The 14660-nt window shown below is 44.1% G+C and overlaps 1 protein-coding gene across 1 annotated transcript in view; it reads right to left on the bottom strand.

Annotated features, from left to right (window-relative positions):
• Positions 1–14660, bottom strand: part of hydin (HYDIN axonemal central pair apparatus protein) — a 90326-nt gene that overhangs the window by 24176 nt on the left and 51490 nt on the right. The window contains exons 23-47 of the mRNA XM_088938762.1: positions 14214–14330; positions 12637–12778; positions 12288–12398; positions 11710–11919; positions 10976–11116; positions 10588–10765; positions 10194–10327; positions 9730–9860; positions 9268–9404; positions 8810–8937; positions 8377–8571; positions 7971–8120; positions 6665–6904; positions 6111–6255; positions 5610–5774; positions 5182–5355; positions 4680–4853; positions 3986–4215; positions 3555–3692; positions 3007–3190; positions 2740–2881; positions 2426–2591; positions 1292–1978; positions 775–990; positions 338–552 (exon numbers count right to left, since the gene is read on the bottom strand). Coding sequence (XP_088794888.1) covers positions 338–552; positions 775–990; positions 1292–1978; positions 2426–2591; positions 2740–2881; positions 3007–3190; positions 3555–3692; positions 3986–4215; positions 4680–4853; positions 5182–5355; positions 5610–5774; positions 6111–6255; positions 6665–6904; positions 7971–8120; positions 8377–8571; positions 8810–8937; positions 9268–9404; positions 9730–9860; positions 10194–10327; positions 10588–10765; positions 10976–11116; positions 11710–11919; positions 12288–12398; positions 12637–12778; positions 14214–14330 — 4650 coding nt within the window. The remainder of the gene's footprint in view (positions 1–337; positions 553–774; positions 991–1291; positions 1979–2425; positions 2592–2739; positions 2882–3006; positions 3191–3554; positions 3693–3985; positions 4216–4679; positions 4854–5181; positions 5356–5609; positions 5775–6110; positions 6256–6664; positions 6905–7970; positions 8121–8376; positions 8572–8809; positions 8938–9267; positions 9405–9729; positions 9861–10193; positions 10328–10587; positions 10766–10975; positions 11117–11709; positions 11920–12287; positions 12399–12636; positions 12779–14213; positions 14331–14660) is intronic.

Genomic DNA, 14660 nt, shown 5'->3' with positions numbered 1-14660 from the left:
ATTTTTCAGGCCACATGTTCACCACAGGATGAGTCATGCAAGGCCTCTTCAGCATAATTATAAGACAGCGGTTAATGGAAGAAATGAATAGAACCTCACACTAACAAGTTTGTGATTGTACTTGTTTTTCTTCTTTGACAAAAAGTCTCTTTGGTCTAACTTTCTGTTGGTTACTGTATCTATATGTGAAGTGAAGAAAAAAACGTTGGCAACACCCATTCTTCTGAAGCTTATTAAAGAATGTTAAATGTTTGTCGCCAACAACGTCCCTTTAATCCCCGGGATCTGGGGAAGTGCAACTTCTCGAGCTGTCGAGACAGGGGCCTGCCCGTCTCACCGCTGGGTCTTCTGGAGCGCGGGCTCGGCTGTGCGGCTGCTCTGCTCGGTGTCGGAGAGTGGGGTGACAGCTGTGAGCGGGGGAGAGCGCGACTCGCTGCCACGGGTCCCCTTCTTCGACCCCACCACCGCTCGCCGCTTGTCCTTCTGGCTCTCCCGCCCCGTTTCCGTCTTCTCCTTCTTCCCGCGGCCTTTGCTGGGGGTGGCCGACTCCTCCTTAGGAAAAAAAACGAGTGTGTGTATTCACACCGATGGTTGGACAGGGCCGGAACCCCATGGGGTTAGCCTGGCCAGGTGAAACTTCTGCACATTCATCCAAGATTTTTGTACATTAGGATTTACTGGCTATCAAAGCCACTCTCCCAACTTCTAACCTCCCCGTACCAGGGTGCAGTTGCAACTCTCATTAGCAGCAGGAAATCTGGGAATCTTTCCTACCTTGATGAATGAGATGGAGCCTAGTGCATCTAACTCAGTCTCTGTGTCTTTCTTGTCCTCCACAGTGTCTTCTGGAGCAGACACGATGAACGTGAAGTGACTGAGGCTCTCCTGGGTGCTAAGGGGTGGCCTCTTCTTGGGGTATGGCACAACTGAGAAGATGGTGGGAGGAGGAATCGGGGGGCCTTTGGTTCCCAGTCCCAGCCCATCTAAAACCTGCATAATAAGAATTGAGCCCAGGAAATGTTTCAGAACAGGGACTCTCTCCAGGATATTTTATTTCCTTCTTTTTTCTTTTAGTTTCCCGATTTATTTTGGCTAGATGTGTGTAGGTGTAGAAGAAAAATATTCCATACTAAAAACAATAAAAATAGATATTGAACACATGAAGCCAAATGCCATTTTCTTACTGTGTGAGTATAGGCTACAAGACCAAAAGTACCTTGTAAGACAATTCTTTGCATATACTGTATCTAGACGCACATGCAGGCACTCTCAGTGACATGTGAAGGATTACCTCATCGAGGGGGGGCAATTTTCCACTCTTCAGGATCTCGGTCCCACTGGGGTAATTCTTGCCGCTGACCTGAAGGGGGATATAGGGCACCCCCACCTCACCACTGCCTTCCAGCTGTTCCTCTCTCTCCCCACCATCAAAGCTCTCTCCCTCCATCGTCTGACTAGGGACAGGAGAAAGCATCAATTTGGGGTCCGCGTCCACTTTCAGCCTGTCCACTTTCTCCCTTTCCTGCCGGTCCTTCTCCGCTTTCTCCTTCTCCTGCTTCTCCTTCTTGCCCTTCTTCCCTGATGGGGCCTGGCGCTCGGGCACCGTGTTGTCTTCGGCTTCCTGGGGTGCGTCTTCCTGGGTCAGCAGCTGCACCAGCTGGCCCTGCACGCGGTCCCAGAACCGCGCGACCTGGGAGACGGCCCTCTGGCTCTGCTCGTACAGCCGGAACCGCAGCAGCAGCGCCTTCTCACGCTGGCTGGCCTGATCTTTCTCCGTTTCCTCGGAGGACGCCAGAGGCGGAGGGGAAAGGTCCTGCCCTGTCGCTCTCCCTTCCTTGGCTTTCTTCTTCTTGTTCCCTTCTTCGGCGTCGCTGCGCTCCGTGGGCATCGATTCAGAGCGCTCCATATATGACAGCTTCCTCTCCCCGGGAGCCTGGTCCACCCTCGTCTCCGAGCGGATCCCAGCCAAACTGGACGCCTGCAGGGAATCCCAGGCAACATGGAAAAATCTCGACCAAGGCAAATCCTCAGATTGAACGGTTCAAGTGCATCAAGTGTTTAAACAAGAATACATTTATTTCACCTCCTCGAAATGATATTCCAACTATGTTTGCTGAAAGTTGAAGCTTCTGATGTTAAACCTTTGATGCTGAATGACCAAATGAGTATTTGCAACTTTTTCTAACAGAGGAATCTACTGTATTTTGTCTCAGTAACTCAGTATCACAATGACTATTCCCATTTAAATCCAGGTGCAATTATATTGGAATATGATGTGTTTTTTTCTAATAATGTAGTAAACATTTCCTGGAGAACTTCAATATTACTGTGACAATCTAAAATCTACAGTATACTGACAATTTGAACTTGTGAATTTAAATTAAAAAGTACCGACTTTTTTCATGGTAAATAATCACAACTCTACCTGCTTCCCTGCCAGCTGACTCTTCTTCCCGGGGCCTGCTTCCTCTTTGCTTGGTTCCTTACGCCCTTTCTTATTCTTCTTCCTCATCTCTTCTTCCTCTCTCTGCCTCTCCAGCTCTTCCTGCTGCCTCCTCTCCTCCAGCTCCTGCACCAGCTTTTCCTGTTCCCTGAGGACAGAGAGCCGATATGGCACAGTGACATGCAGCATCCCAGTGCCATGTCATTGAGCTAAGGTGTTTTGTCTTTACACTCCCCTTCTGGTGCTCCAGGGCTTTTAAATGAGAAGGATTGTACGAAGAGAAGAGGTTTGCTTACCTGCGCTTGCGCTCTCTCAGATCTTCCAAGCGCTTGAGGTCAATGCGTTCTCTCTCTCCCTCTGACAGCGCATCATACTCCTCTTCATCCATCTCCTTCATCCGCGCTTTCTCCATCTCTATTCTCTCCTGAAGCAGCCGTTCTGAGAAGGAAGAAGCGGTGAAAGGGACATCTCATTCAGTACTCTAGTCATTCATACGTCTCAAAATTAAAGAATTCTGGACTTATTCGCCAAAGCCATTGCAGTTCCAGCTTGTGCATTCCTACCCTCCTCATCTCTCTCAGACTTCTCCTTAGCTTTGAGTGTGTTGTAATCCTGGATGAGGTTGACCAAGTAGATATAACGGCGGTTGTTAAAAGCTTTGAGAAGAGCCTGGAGTGCACTGGATGGCGAGCGAGAATATAAGGTCTCCAAACCATCAAACACCACTCCCCGATGACAGTCATTCAACTACAAAAAGACAGACAGGGAATAGCATTGAAAACAAGAAGGCCAGGATATATCTGGAGCATACTGTGGAACTAAAACAAATGGTACTGTAACTGTAACAAAGTTTTCAGGTTAGGGGCATGGAGATTAACTTTGTCAGGGGCTTTGTATATTTCAATGTCTGTTAGCTTTACAAATGGATGATTGATGCAAAAAAATAAGAGGAACTACAGGAGTGCTTATACTGTACCTGTAGAAGCAATGCAATGAACTGAGTCAGTACAAAACAACTGTCCACAGACGTATTCTGACACTGTTATTCTGCTCTGCTCTCCCCTGCTTGTCCTGAGATCCCCATCCCTCAGCCAGCTCTTTTTCCTCATACCTGCAGCCTCTCGGCCAGGATGTCCACCAGCAGCTCATCGGGCAGGACGCAGCTCAGCAAGCCCAGCTCTCCGGCCACACTGGCACTGACACTGAGCCGCCGCTGGGGCAGACCTGAGGGCGCTGGGGCTGCTATGCTCTGCAGCACAGCATGGATACAGACCAGCATTATTAGGAAGCGAGAAAAAAGCAAACAGCGCACTTGTGTTAGAAAGCAACATAGGCTGACCGCTTTTGGCAAAGCCATTTAATCACAATATAGAAGATTGCTACTGTAAGTAATTCCTTTAAGGACAGAATTAAAAAAATATAAAAAATGTGTATGAACACAATCATGTTCAAACATAACGACCTATATGTAAAATTTACAGCATTATAGCTTAGATGGCCAATGCACAGTAGTCAGAGCCAACTGCTATCCTACGAATGTACCTGGGAGTTGACAGTGGGCTCAGAGGACTGCTGCTTCTGGGTCTGGGAGCTCTCAGCTTTGCCCTTGCCTCCCACAGTGCTGGCTTTATTGCGGACAGAGATGGCAGACTGAGGCCCAGCTTTGGCCTCGTTGTTCTGGCTGCCCTCGGAAGCGTGCTTGGTCACAGCCTCCACACTGAGGAAACCTGTGCCCTGCGTCGCAGCTCCTATCACCTCCGACACAGCCTGGGCTGGTGCAAAGATAGAGGGTGTCAGGGGCATCTGAGCCAGGCCAGCTGCACAGCTGTCTCAGGGCTAGGCAAGCAGTCCACACTGACACTTTAAAAGAATATGACCAAGGTAGGAACTCCAGCAAAGCCTTAATGTAAGTGAAAATCAATCTCTTCGTGTTTTTAAGAATACATTTTATTGTAGCTTTGAAATCAAGTAAATTTTATCTTATGTAATGAGCTATTTGCAGACACAGTAAATGTTAGAAAAAAAAGACATTCAAGATACATTATTATTCTAGACGGCCTGAGGTTTTAATATTTAGTAATATAATATATATAGAGGTAGTAATTAATATAAATACTGTATACTGTATATATAAATAAGTATATAATATGTTTCAGACTAGAATCTATGAACTGAGCTAAGCAGAGCAGTCTGGCAGAAGTATTTGGAAGCACTACTGTGAAGCTGAGACACTTACCAGTCTCCTCTGCCCTCCTCTGTGCCTGCTCCTGGGCAGCTCTGGCACACAGCTCTCGTGCCCGCAGTCCTGTAGCGCTGTTCCCATTGGATACAGCTTCCAGCACCACAGCGTCAATGCTCAGACAAGCAGCACCATAATGCTTAGCCAGGGTCACAGCTGTCCTGGTTTTTCCTACAAATAAAATTGAAATACACTGCCCTGTTCGATGGACTGCATTTGTCTAGAGCAACACCCCCTGCTGTACTGTTGAAACCGAACCCTTAGATTCCTTCAAGAAATGGCTTGATGATGACCTCAGATAAACAACTAGGAAGTAAACCTGATGGTCCAATAGGATTTCTCAAATGTTGTGGACCCCGGGGAACTGGAGAATGTTTAGAACCCTGGGGAGCTTGGTATTATATATAATACTGTAGTACTTGTGTATTGTAATAAACTTTCCTAGTGACAAGTTATGAACCTAAACATCGAAAGCAGCCAAGGGACCAGCTGGCTCTACCTGAGAGGGGCGCCCCGTGCACAATGATGGCGATGCCTCTGCGGTTCCTGGCGGCCTGGCCCTCGGGAGAGAGGTCAATGCCCATGTGCCGGGCGATGGCCTTGGACACGGGGTTGTCCTCTAGCTCACCCACACCAATGCTGCTGCCACTGCCCGCTCGCTCTCTGCTCAGGTCTGATAGAGAGATGGGCACATCAGCATCACAAAATATCCACAACTCTGCCACCGAGAAAAGCAACACAGCTGTAATAATTAAGAATTAAGACAGCATTTGTGAATTAATCTCACACTGTGTTTGGTGTATTCAAGTTTTACTCCACCCAGCTTGCTGGAGATATTCAGCTTTGCTACGGATGCAGGAATGCCTGTCTGGGTGCATGCTGGGTGCTTTGGGTTTGTGCAGCGGAGGTGGATGTGTGTTGGGGTACCTGTGCCGTGAGCCTTCTCTCTGAGGGGAGCTCCCCCTGTCTCTTCCTCCCCGTCTTCACTGACCCGGTCACATTGTTGGAGGGGGACATCCTCCTCCTCCTGTCCCAGGGGATCGTGTTTCTCCCCCAGCTCCGAACCCAGAGCGTCCTCGGCTGTCTTCGGGTCTGTGAAGGAATATCTCTGAATCAACTGGTCAGGCTTCAAAAATGCATCAGATCACCACTGGCCTTCAAGCTCTAGGATGAGCAAGTTAGTTATAATCTATGGAGATTTCTGTAGGAGGCCAAGAAGCTCAGAAACCTTAAACTAATGAACTAATAATCAATTAATGAACGATTGATTTCAATTGAGAAATCGAAGGAATGTTAAGCATATGTTATATGTTGTTAGATTATTAGTAGTTACTGTATAGTTATTAATTCCATTCCCTGTGCAAGGCCTGTCTATGCCTTCTTGTCTCTACAAGTGCCTGTTTCCCTGCCTCCCATCTGTGGCCTGACCTTCCTCCAGCCGGCTCCGCTCCTCCTGAGCAGCCCGCTGCTCCTCGTAGTAATCCAGAATTTCGGGGGGTAGCTTCTCTCCCGGTGCCCGGGGGGGCAGGAGCAGGATGTTCTGAGAGTCGTATCCCTTCAGCATCCGTAGGATCTAGAGTCAAGTAACAGGGGCGGATTAATGGCCCATGAAAGAACAAGAGGGAAGTAATTCCACTGTAGTCATTATCCAGTTCCGAACAAGGAACAAGCGTAAGTGTGTCTTAATGGACTGAAAGTCCGTTTCCTAAACCTCTTAATCAGGTTTACTAGTATCATTAAAACTAAAGCTAACTAAACTAACAAGTAGGTAGCATTATTTTTATATATAATGACATACCTTATTTTCCAGCAACTTTTATCTACATAAATACTCAATTTTATGTTTTCATAATTTAAGTTAACCAAGCTGTAGATGTATAGATTCCTTTCAAAACTCCTAAAATTATCTCAAGGCTTCCTGCTGAACAGAAAATCACTTTACGCGACGGAGACAGAGACAACAGATATGGGGTTTGCCAGACCTTTTCCTCCTCCAGGTACTGCTTATCAAACTCCAGGGAGTAGAACTCAACAGGGAAGGCACAGGGGTTTCTGACCACCACCTCGGCCTTGTCTCCATTGCTGTAGGGCAGGATGGGACCCAGCTCTAGCACAGAGGTGGAGAACTCCAGCTGGGGCTCTTCTCCATGGCCCTGGGCCAGCAGCATCACTCGCTGGCTGCTCTGGGCGATGCACAGCGTCAGTCGCTGGCTGTAGGCCTTCTGTGGAGAACAGCCCACCAAGTCCACCAGTTACATTTAAACATCCTTAACAGTGAAGTCGTGTTGTTTCCATCTTTACAGTGAGCATAATTTACTGTACAGTATGTGGTGCTGCACTTAGTATAGTTTCTGCTAGGAACCACTTGAAAAGTGGATGGGGCCCATTTCACATTAGATTATTTTGAAATGCGAAACAACAATCTTTTTCAAATACCACAATAACTTAGTAATTAAACAGGTGTGATTTACATGTGACATTTTTCTGTCCTTTTGGAGAAAAACATTAAAGAAAATTATTTAAAGAGGAGAAATTAATTAGCAAACATGAGCTGCAAATAGGGAAATGTTAAGAATAAGTCACTGCACACACTGCACAGTCATCAAATTGTTAAGAATATTAAGGTTGTTGTGAATGCTTTCTGGAGGCTCTATTTAACTTGAGCTAAACAGGGACAGATCTGAACACAGTAGCCACTGGGTAATTGTGACCCAACTTCATTGAATTTTAAAATCATAAGCTTAAATAAATTAACATGCAATTATTCTTTAATCTTACAGAGAGTATGCTTTAATGTTAAGTTGACCTGTCATTCAGTTAAGAGATATAAAATCTGCAGCAGGCTATGGGATTGAGATAAGGCCTGGAAACACATCATCTATGAGTTTTATGTCTTATCTCCAACTCCCAGACCATTATTGATTTTTTTTTCTAATACTAGAACAGTATATGGCTTTCCACTGTGAAAAGCAGTGTCCATATAAATTATAGGAGCATGACAAAAACAGGACTGCTAAGGAACAAAAGACAGGTTTCATGAACCTATAGCACTGTATAGGCACCAGCTCAAAACAACTGAAATCTGTACAAACAGTACAATAAATGTGTTTTTATTTGGAATACCTCAGTTGCTCTAGACTTGTTTTCTATAGCTGTTTCACTTATTACAAAATGCAGAGAGTCAATAAAAACAGATCTTGGAAATGCACAAACGAAAAACCTACTGATTTAAGGTATTACAAAAGGTTAGTGGATTTGTGCATAAATACATCGCCCCCACTAACTTACCCCCTCAGTCGGGCTGAACTTGACCTGCACATTGACCCTCTCCCCAGGCAGCAGCTCTCCTGTGGGAGGCAGCATCTCGAAGACCTGGGGGGCACTGCGGAGCTCCTGCCTGGCCTTGCGCCGCAGATGCAGAGGAACATGCTTGTCAATCTGCACGGGCCAAAGACAGACAAGCACACGCACTGCAGATCCTCTTCTGATACAAGTGAGCAAGTGCTAGCTAATGTGCAGAAAAATCTGAATATCAATAAGAACTATTCAAAATAAATTTAGGATGCTTTAAAAACTCAACTAACTGTGTTGGCATTATATGAGAATGACATAAATTAACTAAATTAACTGATCCATGATTATAATGACTTGACTTCAGTGATTATTTTGCTGGGCGTCCTTAGCTCCTGGATACCTTTTTCTTCTGCCTCTCTGGCTCGCTGACGGACCAGCGACAGGTGACCTGCAGGTGGTTGTGCAGCTGTATGGTCATCACTCGACACAGTCCGCACTGGACAGAGCCGAAGTTCAGCGTGTCAGTGGAGATAGCCAGAGAAGGCATGGTCACCACTGCGCAGAGACGCACAGGAAATGTCGGCCCCCCTGCAACCTGCAGGACAAAAAACACCCACAGGGGGCACCGTAGTGTAATCTCCTTCACAGCTATTATTTTTGCATAGTAAGCAAATGTACTGTAAATCGGCTGTTTCAGTTGCTTCATGGTTTCCTCATACTTGTACTTCTAATCGACCATATGCCTTACCTTTACCTTAAAGATGTACACATACAGAAATACATTTCCTCAACACTAACTTAAAGCTATGTCCCGCTTATCCAATCATTCCCACCTGGATTGGCATCAGAGTGCTGACCTCGCCCAGGTCTAGATCAGCACCTCTAGGGTCAAACTTGACTTCAAATGTCTCTGTCTCACAATAAGGGAGGTTTTTCACCTTATCTAGCTCTGTGCTGAAACCTGACAAGAAATAAGACAGCATCAGATTGTTGCAGGTACATTTCTCTATCACAGTTTTAAACTGAGTACTACAAACTGATCAACTATCATAACATCAAAGAACATTACTGCACAAACATCAGTGTTTTTTACTGGCTTTGCCATTTAATATTTAATTAGATAAGCAAAATGTCAGATTGACTAGATGGTGACGTATATTTACGTATTATTTTATCAATGTACAATAACTGAAGTATTCATTTTAAATTCTGTAAACTAGGTTAAGCAAACCATACAGATAGGTATTTTATCATTTGTCTCTATCAGTGCTAGAAATGACTCTGGCTGTACCTGTGTTGGTTAGGAGGCGCCGGTCAGCGTGGAAGGACACAGGAAGGGGGCCTGTGTTGGTCACCTTCGCAATGTGAGTGCACACACTGCCATGGATCACATAGCCAAAGTCCAGAATGTACTCAGGCAACAAGAACCTGAATAATGTGAATAGTGAGCGGCAAAGGTGAAACAACAGAAACAACCAATATTTTCCAAAAACAAAACCTTAGGCTGAACACTGAAAATAGGATGGACCCCACTTCTACAAAAAAGGGGCATTGAAAAAATTGCTTTTAACTTTTTTTTTTAAATCATACAATGAGGTACTATATCTTTTCTGATTGCTTCATAAGAAAGTCTGAATTTCAACACACATTTAATCAATTTCTTCACAGGGATGCCGGGCAACACTGAAAGTAGATCTACAAAGCAAAGCTATCTCCATGTAGGAAATAAACTGATTAAGGGGCACTCGGCTACCTCCCCAGTTTCTTGCGCCACCACTGGTTGGTGCCGGTGACCTGGCTGCGGGTAGAGAGCAGCTCTTCTTGTTCCACTGAGTGCTCCTTCACCAGCAGCCTTTCCACCTCCATTTGCAGCAGGGTGTCGTACTGCCCGCAGCAAGGGAGAAGAACAGCAGATTAGCAAACACGGTCCAGCCTTCATAGCACACCAATCCTGCCCCTTCCCCCCCTCTCCTACAGCTGCCTCACACATGCCTTTTAATGAAACAAGAAAGTCTGAAGTTATTTTTGATCTGTAGTGGTTTTGTTCTGAGCTTCAAAAACTGGACTGTAATTAGGACAGACACAGTTTTTCCGAACTCCCCACACAATTCAGTGACTGCGCCTCTGAAGTTGCAGGTTAATTATTTCTGGAATCTACATTTTCAGAATGAATCCATTTGTGGACTGAAGGCCCTGAGAGAAAGTGCACGGACTCACTGAAGGGATGTACTCATCCACAGACAGGTCAGCACCCGCTGTCACTGAGCGGCTGAATGCCTCTTCTTTTCTTGTGTCATTCTCCAGGGACTCCTTTGCTTCTTTAAGAATGGAGCTGTATTTCTCATGATCTACTTGGGGAACAGCAAATTTTATCTTTATTGTGGGTCATTTACTAGAGTAGAGAAAAAAAAACTGAAGACAAAACTAAACGTTATTCAGTCAGTAAATCAAAAGGCAAGACACTAAGAGCTGCTTAATCTGATAACATTCTTTCTAAAATTTGTAATTGTCAGCACTAATCATAACATAGTCATTGATGTACTTCTTGGGTGCTTGGCTTTTTACTCATCAAAAGCTTTTAACATCAGAACTATAGAGGATGTGTCCATACTTGTGAGATTTCTTGGCAGATCCAGGGAAATTCTAGGGAAAATGCCCTCTCCTTTCAGACTGATGATGTCTGGCTCGTAGTAAGAAACTTGAATTTCAAAGCTCTTGTCGAAGATCTCAGGGACCCCAGGGAGGTAATACACTGATAGTTTCTGTTCTCCGTAAGCTGGTATAAAGGCCTTTACAGACATAAAAACATGAAATGAGTTAAAAAAGCGAATCCATTACCTATGGAATTGATAAAAGCTGAAACAATGTGGGTTAGAGGGTTGTTTCATAGTATATTCCTAAAATAACATTAATTCTTAACTCTTAAGTTACTTTCCTGAATAAAACCAAGTCGTGGGTCACCATAAAAGGAGCTGTATCTAGTGGTTGTAGAGACTCACTGAGCTGGGGATGACAAGTGGGATCCCAGGACGAGGGTGTGCTGGAGAGCAGTCCTGCTGGCTGAGCAGGGTGTTGAACTCAAAGCCCGCCTTCCCTGTGTTCTTAAGAGTGATCTCAGCCTCTGCCACATGGTCAAACAGCTGGGAAAGGGAACACAAGTGAAACAGTGCAAGTGAAATAGTCCATACTATAAATGCAGTGCAATTTTCCTACATATAAATTGATGTCATTTTCCTGCTTAAATATAGTATACAGTATGTCACATTTTCACACTAGCAAAAGGGATCAATTGTACTAGAGGGACATAGGGTTTAAAAATATGTGATAACCTTCTCGGTTACATTCAGACATTGCCAAGACGTTCTAGGTAAAGGGGTGGCCGATCCTGCTCCTCAAGAGCATGGGTGTCTGCATGTTTTCATTCCAACACAGCTCTTAATGAGCCCAATCAGCTCATTATAGGCTCAATGGGACCGATTTAGCAGCTTCTTCCAGCTTTTGAGGTGCTGCTGCTTTGAAGAGACCTGGTAACCCTGCCAACACACTGGCCCTCCATGACCAGGATTGCCAATCCGTGCTCTAATCCTAAAATAATAAATGGATTAAGTTTTCATTGTGCACTCTAGGACAGCTTCAAGAGATGTTCAAGATCACAGTGATGAAAAGTAATAGAAAACCCTTGGTTCATGACATGGACAGGTACTGTGATCATGCACATGTTGTCTTTTTTTACCTGCAGCCCGTAGTCAATCTCGGTCCTGTCAAAACTGTATGTGACAAGAGAGGCCTCTCCCTTCAGTGTGATCTCATATACTGGTCCTTCCTCCACCTCACACAGTGCTAGCACCTGTCCACTGATACCCACATGGCCGTAGAATGTGAAGGAAACCTGCTGGCTCTCATTGGGCTGGAGGACTCCATAAAGTGGCAAAATATCAAAGACCTGTTCGGAGGAAGGAATAAAGAATGTCAAAACTGGAATAATAGGCAGCATATATAATATATAATCTCCTAGAATACAAAAATGCACCCATAATGCAAGTTTGTGGGTTTAGTGCTGTTGCACTTTTGAACAATTTTTAACTACACATATAGAGGATGTCTATAGATAACATAGATGTAATGTGTATTCCTATGAATACGGTACCAATTATAAAGATATGATTACTGAATTGTTGCACGTCTTGAAACTGTTTTGCTTCTAAATTGATTAATTCAGATCCACAAAACATGGATCTGAACAGATTACTGCCACAAGAAAAGCAGCACTTGCAACAAACATGGCAGGAAATGTTAATGGTATAACAGTACCTCCTCCACTCCTACAGGTGGCTTCTCCTCAGGTAGTTGGTACAGGGTGGTGTGTATGAACTCTTGACTCTGAGATGGCAGTAGCCTTTCATCAGTGCAAACTACAGCTTGCTGCAATATAAACCAGCAGAATAGATACAGTAAATTAAAATGTATCAGCCAATCAATCCATTCCTTCTGTATGGCTACATCCAGAATGCAATGCTTTTCAGAACTGAATGACACAAGTTACAGCATCCAAATAAGTCAAGCCAATATACTGGTAATAACAAAGGCTTGTTGATCAGTTTAAAATACAGAGACTTCTAGACAATGATCAATGAATGCTGTGACTATGGTGACTTCCTACCTCGGCACTGAGACTGCGAAGGCTGACAGAAGACGTTGGATCCTTAGGGGACCCCATTCCTTCCTTTGTCTCATATTCTGGATCTGTCTTCTCTTTATCCTCCTTATCTTCTTCGAAGGTTAGTTTGGGAACCTCAGTTTCCCTTTGGAAGCGAAAATAACATCTAAAAATGTAGGTCTTTATTAAAGCACAAGAGAGAGGGCGGGCAGGTTTGTCCAAGCAGAATGCACAGCATAATGGTATGCTCTGTGTCCTTCATTATCACCCACCAAACAGGGGGAACATCATAAAGAATCTCCCACTTCGACAAGCAGCTCTCCTCCATGCCATCACAGTACACTGAAGACTGTAACAGTAATTTAAAGGAATTGTTCTCATTATAACTGATGAAGTATTGTACGTATTTCTGAATGAGAAGTGCTATAGAAATACTACTGCTACCAGGACTACTTGCTAAATCCTTTCCGTTTCCATCTGTATCTACTGCTTCATTATTAACATTCCTTTCTTCTCTGTCCTGACAGGCAATGACAGGAGATGACAAGCCTTCACAGAGGCTGTCAGAGCAGCAGGGGGCAGTGTTGTGTGAAATATTCCCATTAAAATAAAAAGGAATGTCTTTAATCTCATCCCACATTGCGTATTCATATGTCAGTTGCTGTATAACAAAATCAAGATTCCCCTGAGAAGCACCTTTTTCACAGACCAAAAGGACAGAAATTCCAATCCCATCTCTAATTTTAATGTTGCTTTACAAAGACACACTATTGGACAACACAGTTTACATGTCTCTGGGCAGAAAAAAAACCTAAACCATAAGACATAATGATTTTTGTTAGTCTTCATTTAAAAACTGTAAGCATCCCAACCTCCCTAATGAAAAGGGCAGATCATTCAATTCTGTCATATTATACAGGGCGAGTTAATGACTAGGTGACTCACAGCTATTTTTTTCAAAGGTACTGAAAAGTAAACATTGTAATGTCAGCCCTCAGGAGAGTATGTTGCCATGATAACTACAAGAACTAAGCAGACTTTGTATTAGTGTTTAAGACTAAGGGATTGTGACTGTGTCAAGCTAACCTAGGCCAAAATGTGGCTTATTGTTCAAGCGCAATCTCTCTGTTTTTGTTTCCTAATTTCAGAACACTAGTGAAAAGAAACTGAAGATGTGATTCTGCATACAATAGTATATTGAAGTCTACAGAGCATCTATGTGTATTAATCCTACCAGTTATACATACAGGAAAAGTTTTTTTAAACAAAAGATTTGCATCATCTGCTTGAATGAATGCAGAGTACACTGGAGACCTGTTTGTAGGACATGCCTTAAAAATCCATGAAAAAATGTTAACTATTAAATGTTTAATCTGAATCAATTGGTAGAACACAGAGAACTGAGATATGTCTCTATATTACCAATGAATTGGAGCACACTTTGTCAGAAAACACTGGAGACTTAGCTGTCATGGAGTAATTCAATGAGTCCTAAGGAGAAGGGTATCAGATTAGTAAAGGAATTTCGAAAAGCTGCTTTCTTTCGATAGAGCTCATCAGGTCCCGGAGTGAGCACAGACCTGTTGGAGTCCACTCTGCTGTCAGTCTCTCCTTTCACCAGGAGATTCCACAGCAGGTCCCTGTTCTCCTCTCCCAGTAAGAGCTGGCTGTCACTCTGCCTCTCCTCCTGAGGAAACCTGTGGAGCAAAGACAGTAAACGCCCTGCTAACCTTTCATACAAGAAGCACACATTTCATCTCACCTACAGTAACACCATCATGTGTTAGAACTCTGCGACTATTGATCTGTTTGTCTGCACTGTACAGTCTAAGGATTAAGAAGCATTAATCCCCTTCCATCCAGCTAGTTTCTAAATGCTTCACCCAGGTCAGGTTCATTGGAGAGCTGGAGCCTCTCCCAGAAAGAGGGGTACATCCTGGACTGGACACCAGTCCATTACAGAGCACCAATAGTTACCACCATGCCACTGGGCCTACCATATTATGACTACTTAATTTAAATCAGTT

This window comes from Atractosteus spatula, chromosome 21, assembly GCF_055471065.1.
Source record: "Atractosteus spatula isolate fAtrSpa1 chromosome 21, fAtrSpa1.hap1, whole genome shotgun sequence".
Classification (NCBI taxonomy): Eukaryota; Metazoa; Chordata; class Actinopteri; order Semionotiformes; family Lepisosteidae; genus Atractosteus; species Atractosteus spatula.
Note: the sequence above shows the minus strand (reverse complement) of the source record. Positions and strands in the feature narration are given on the sequence as shown.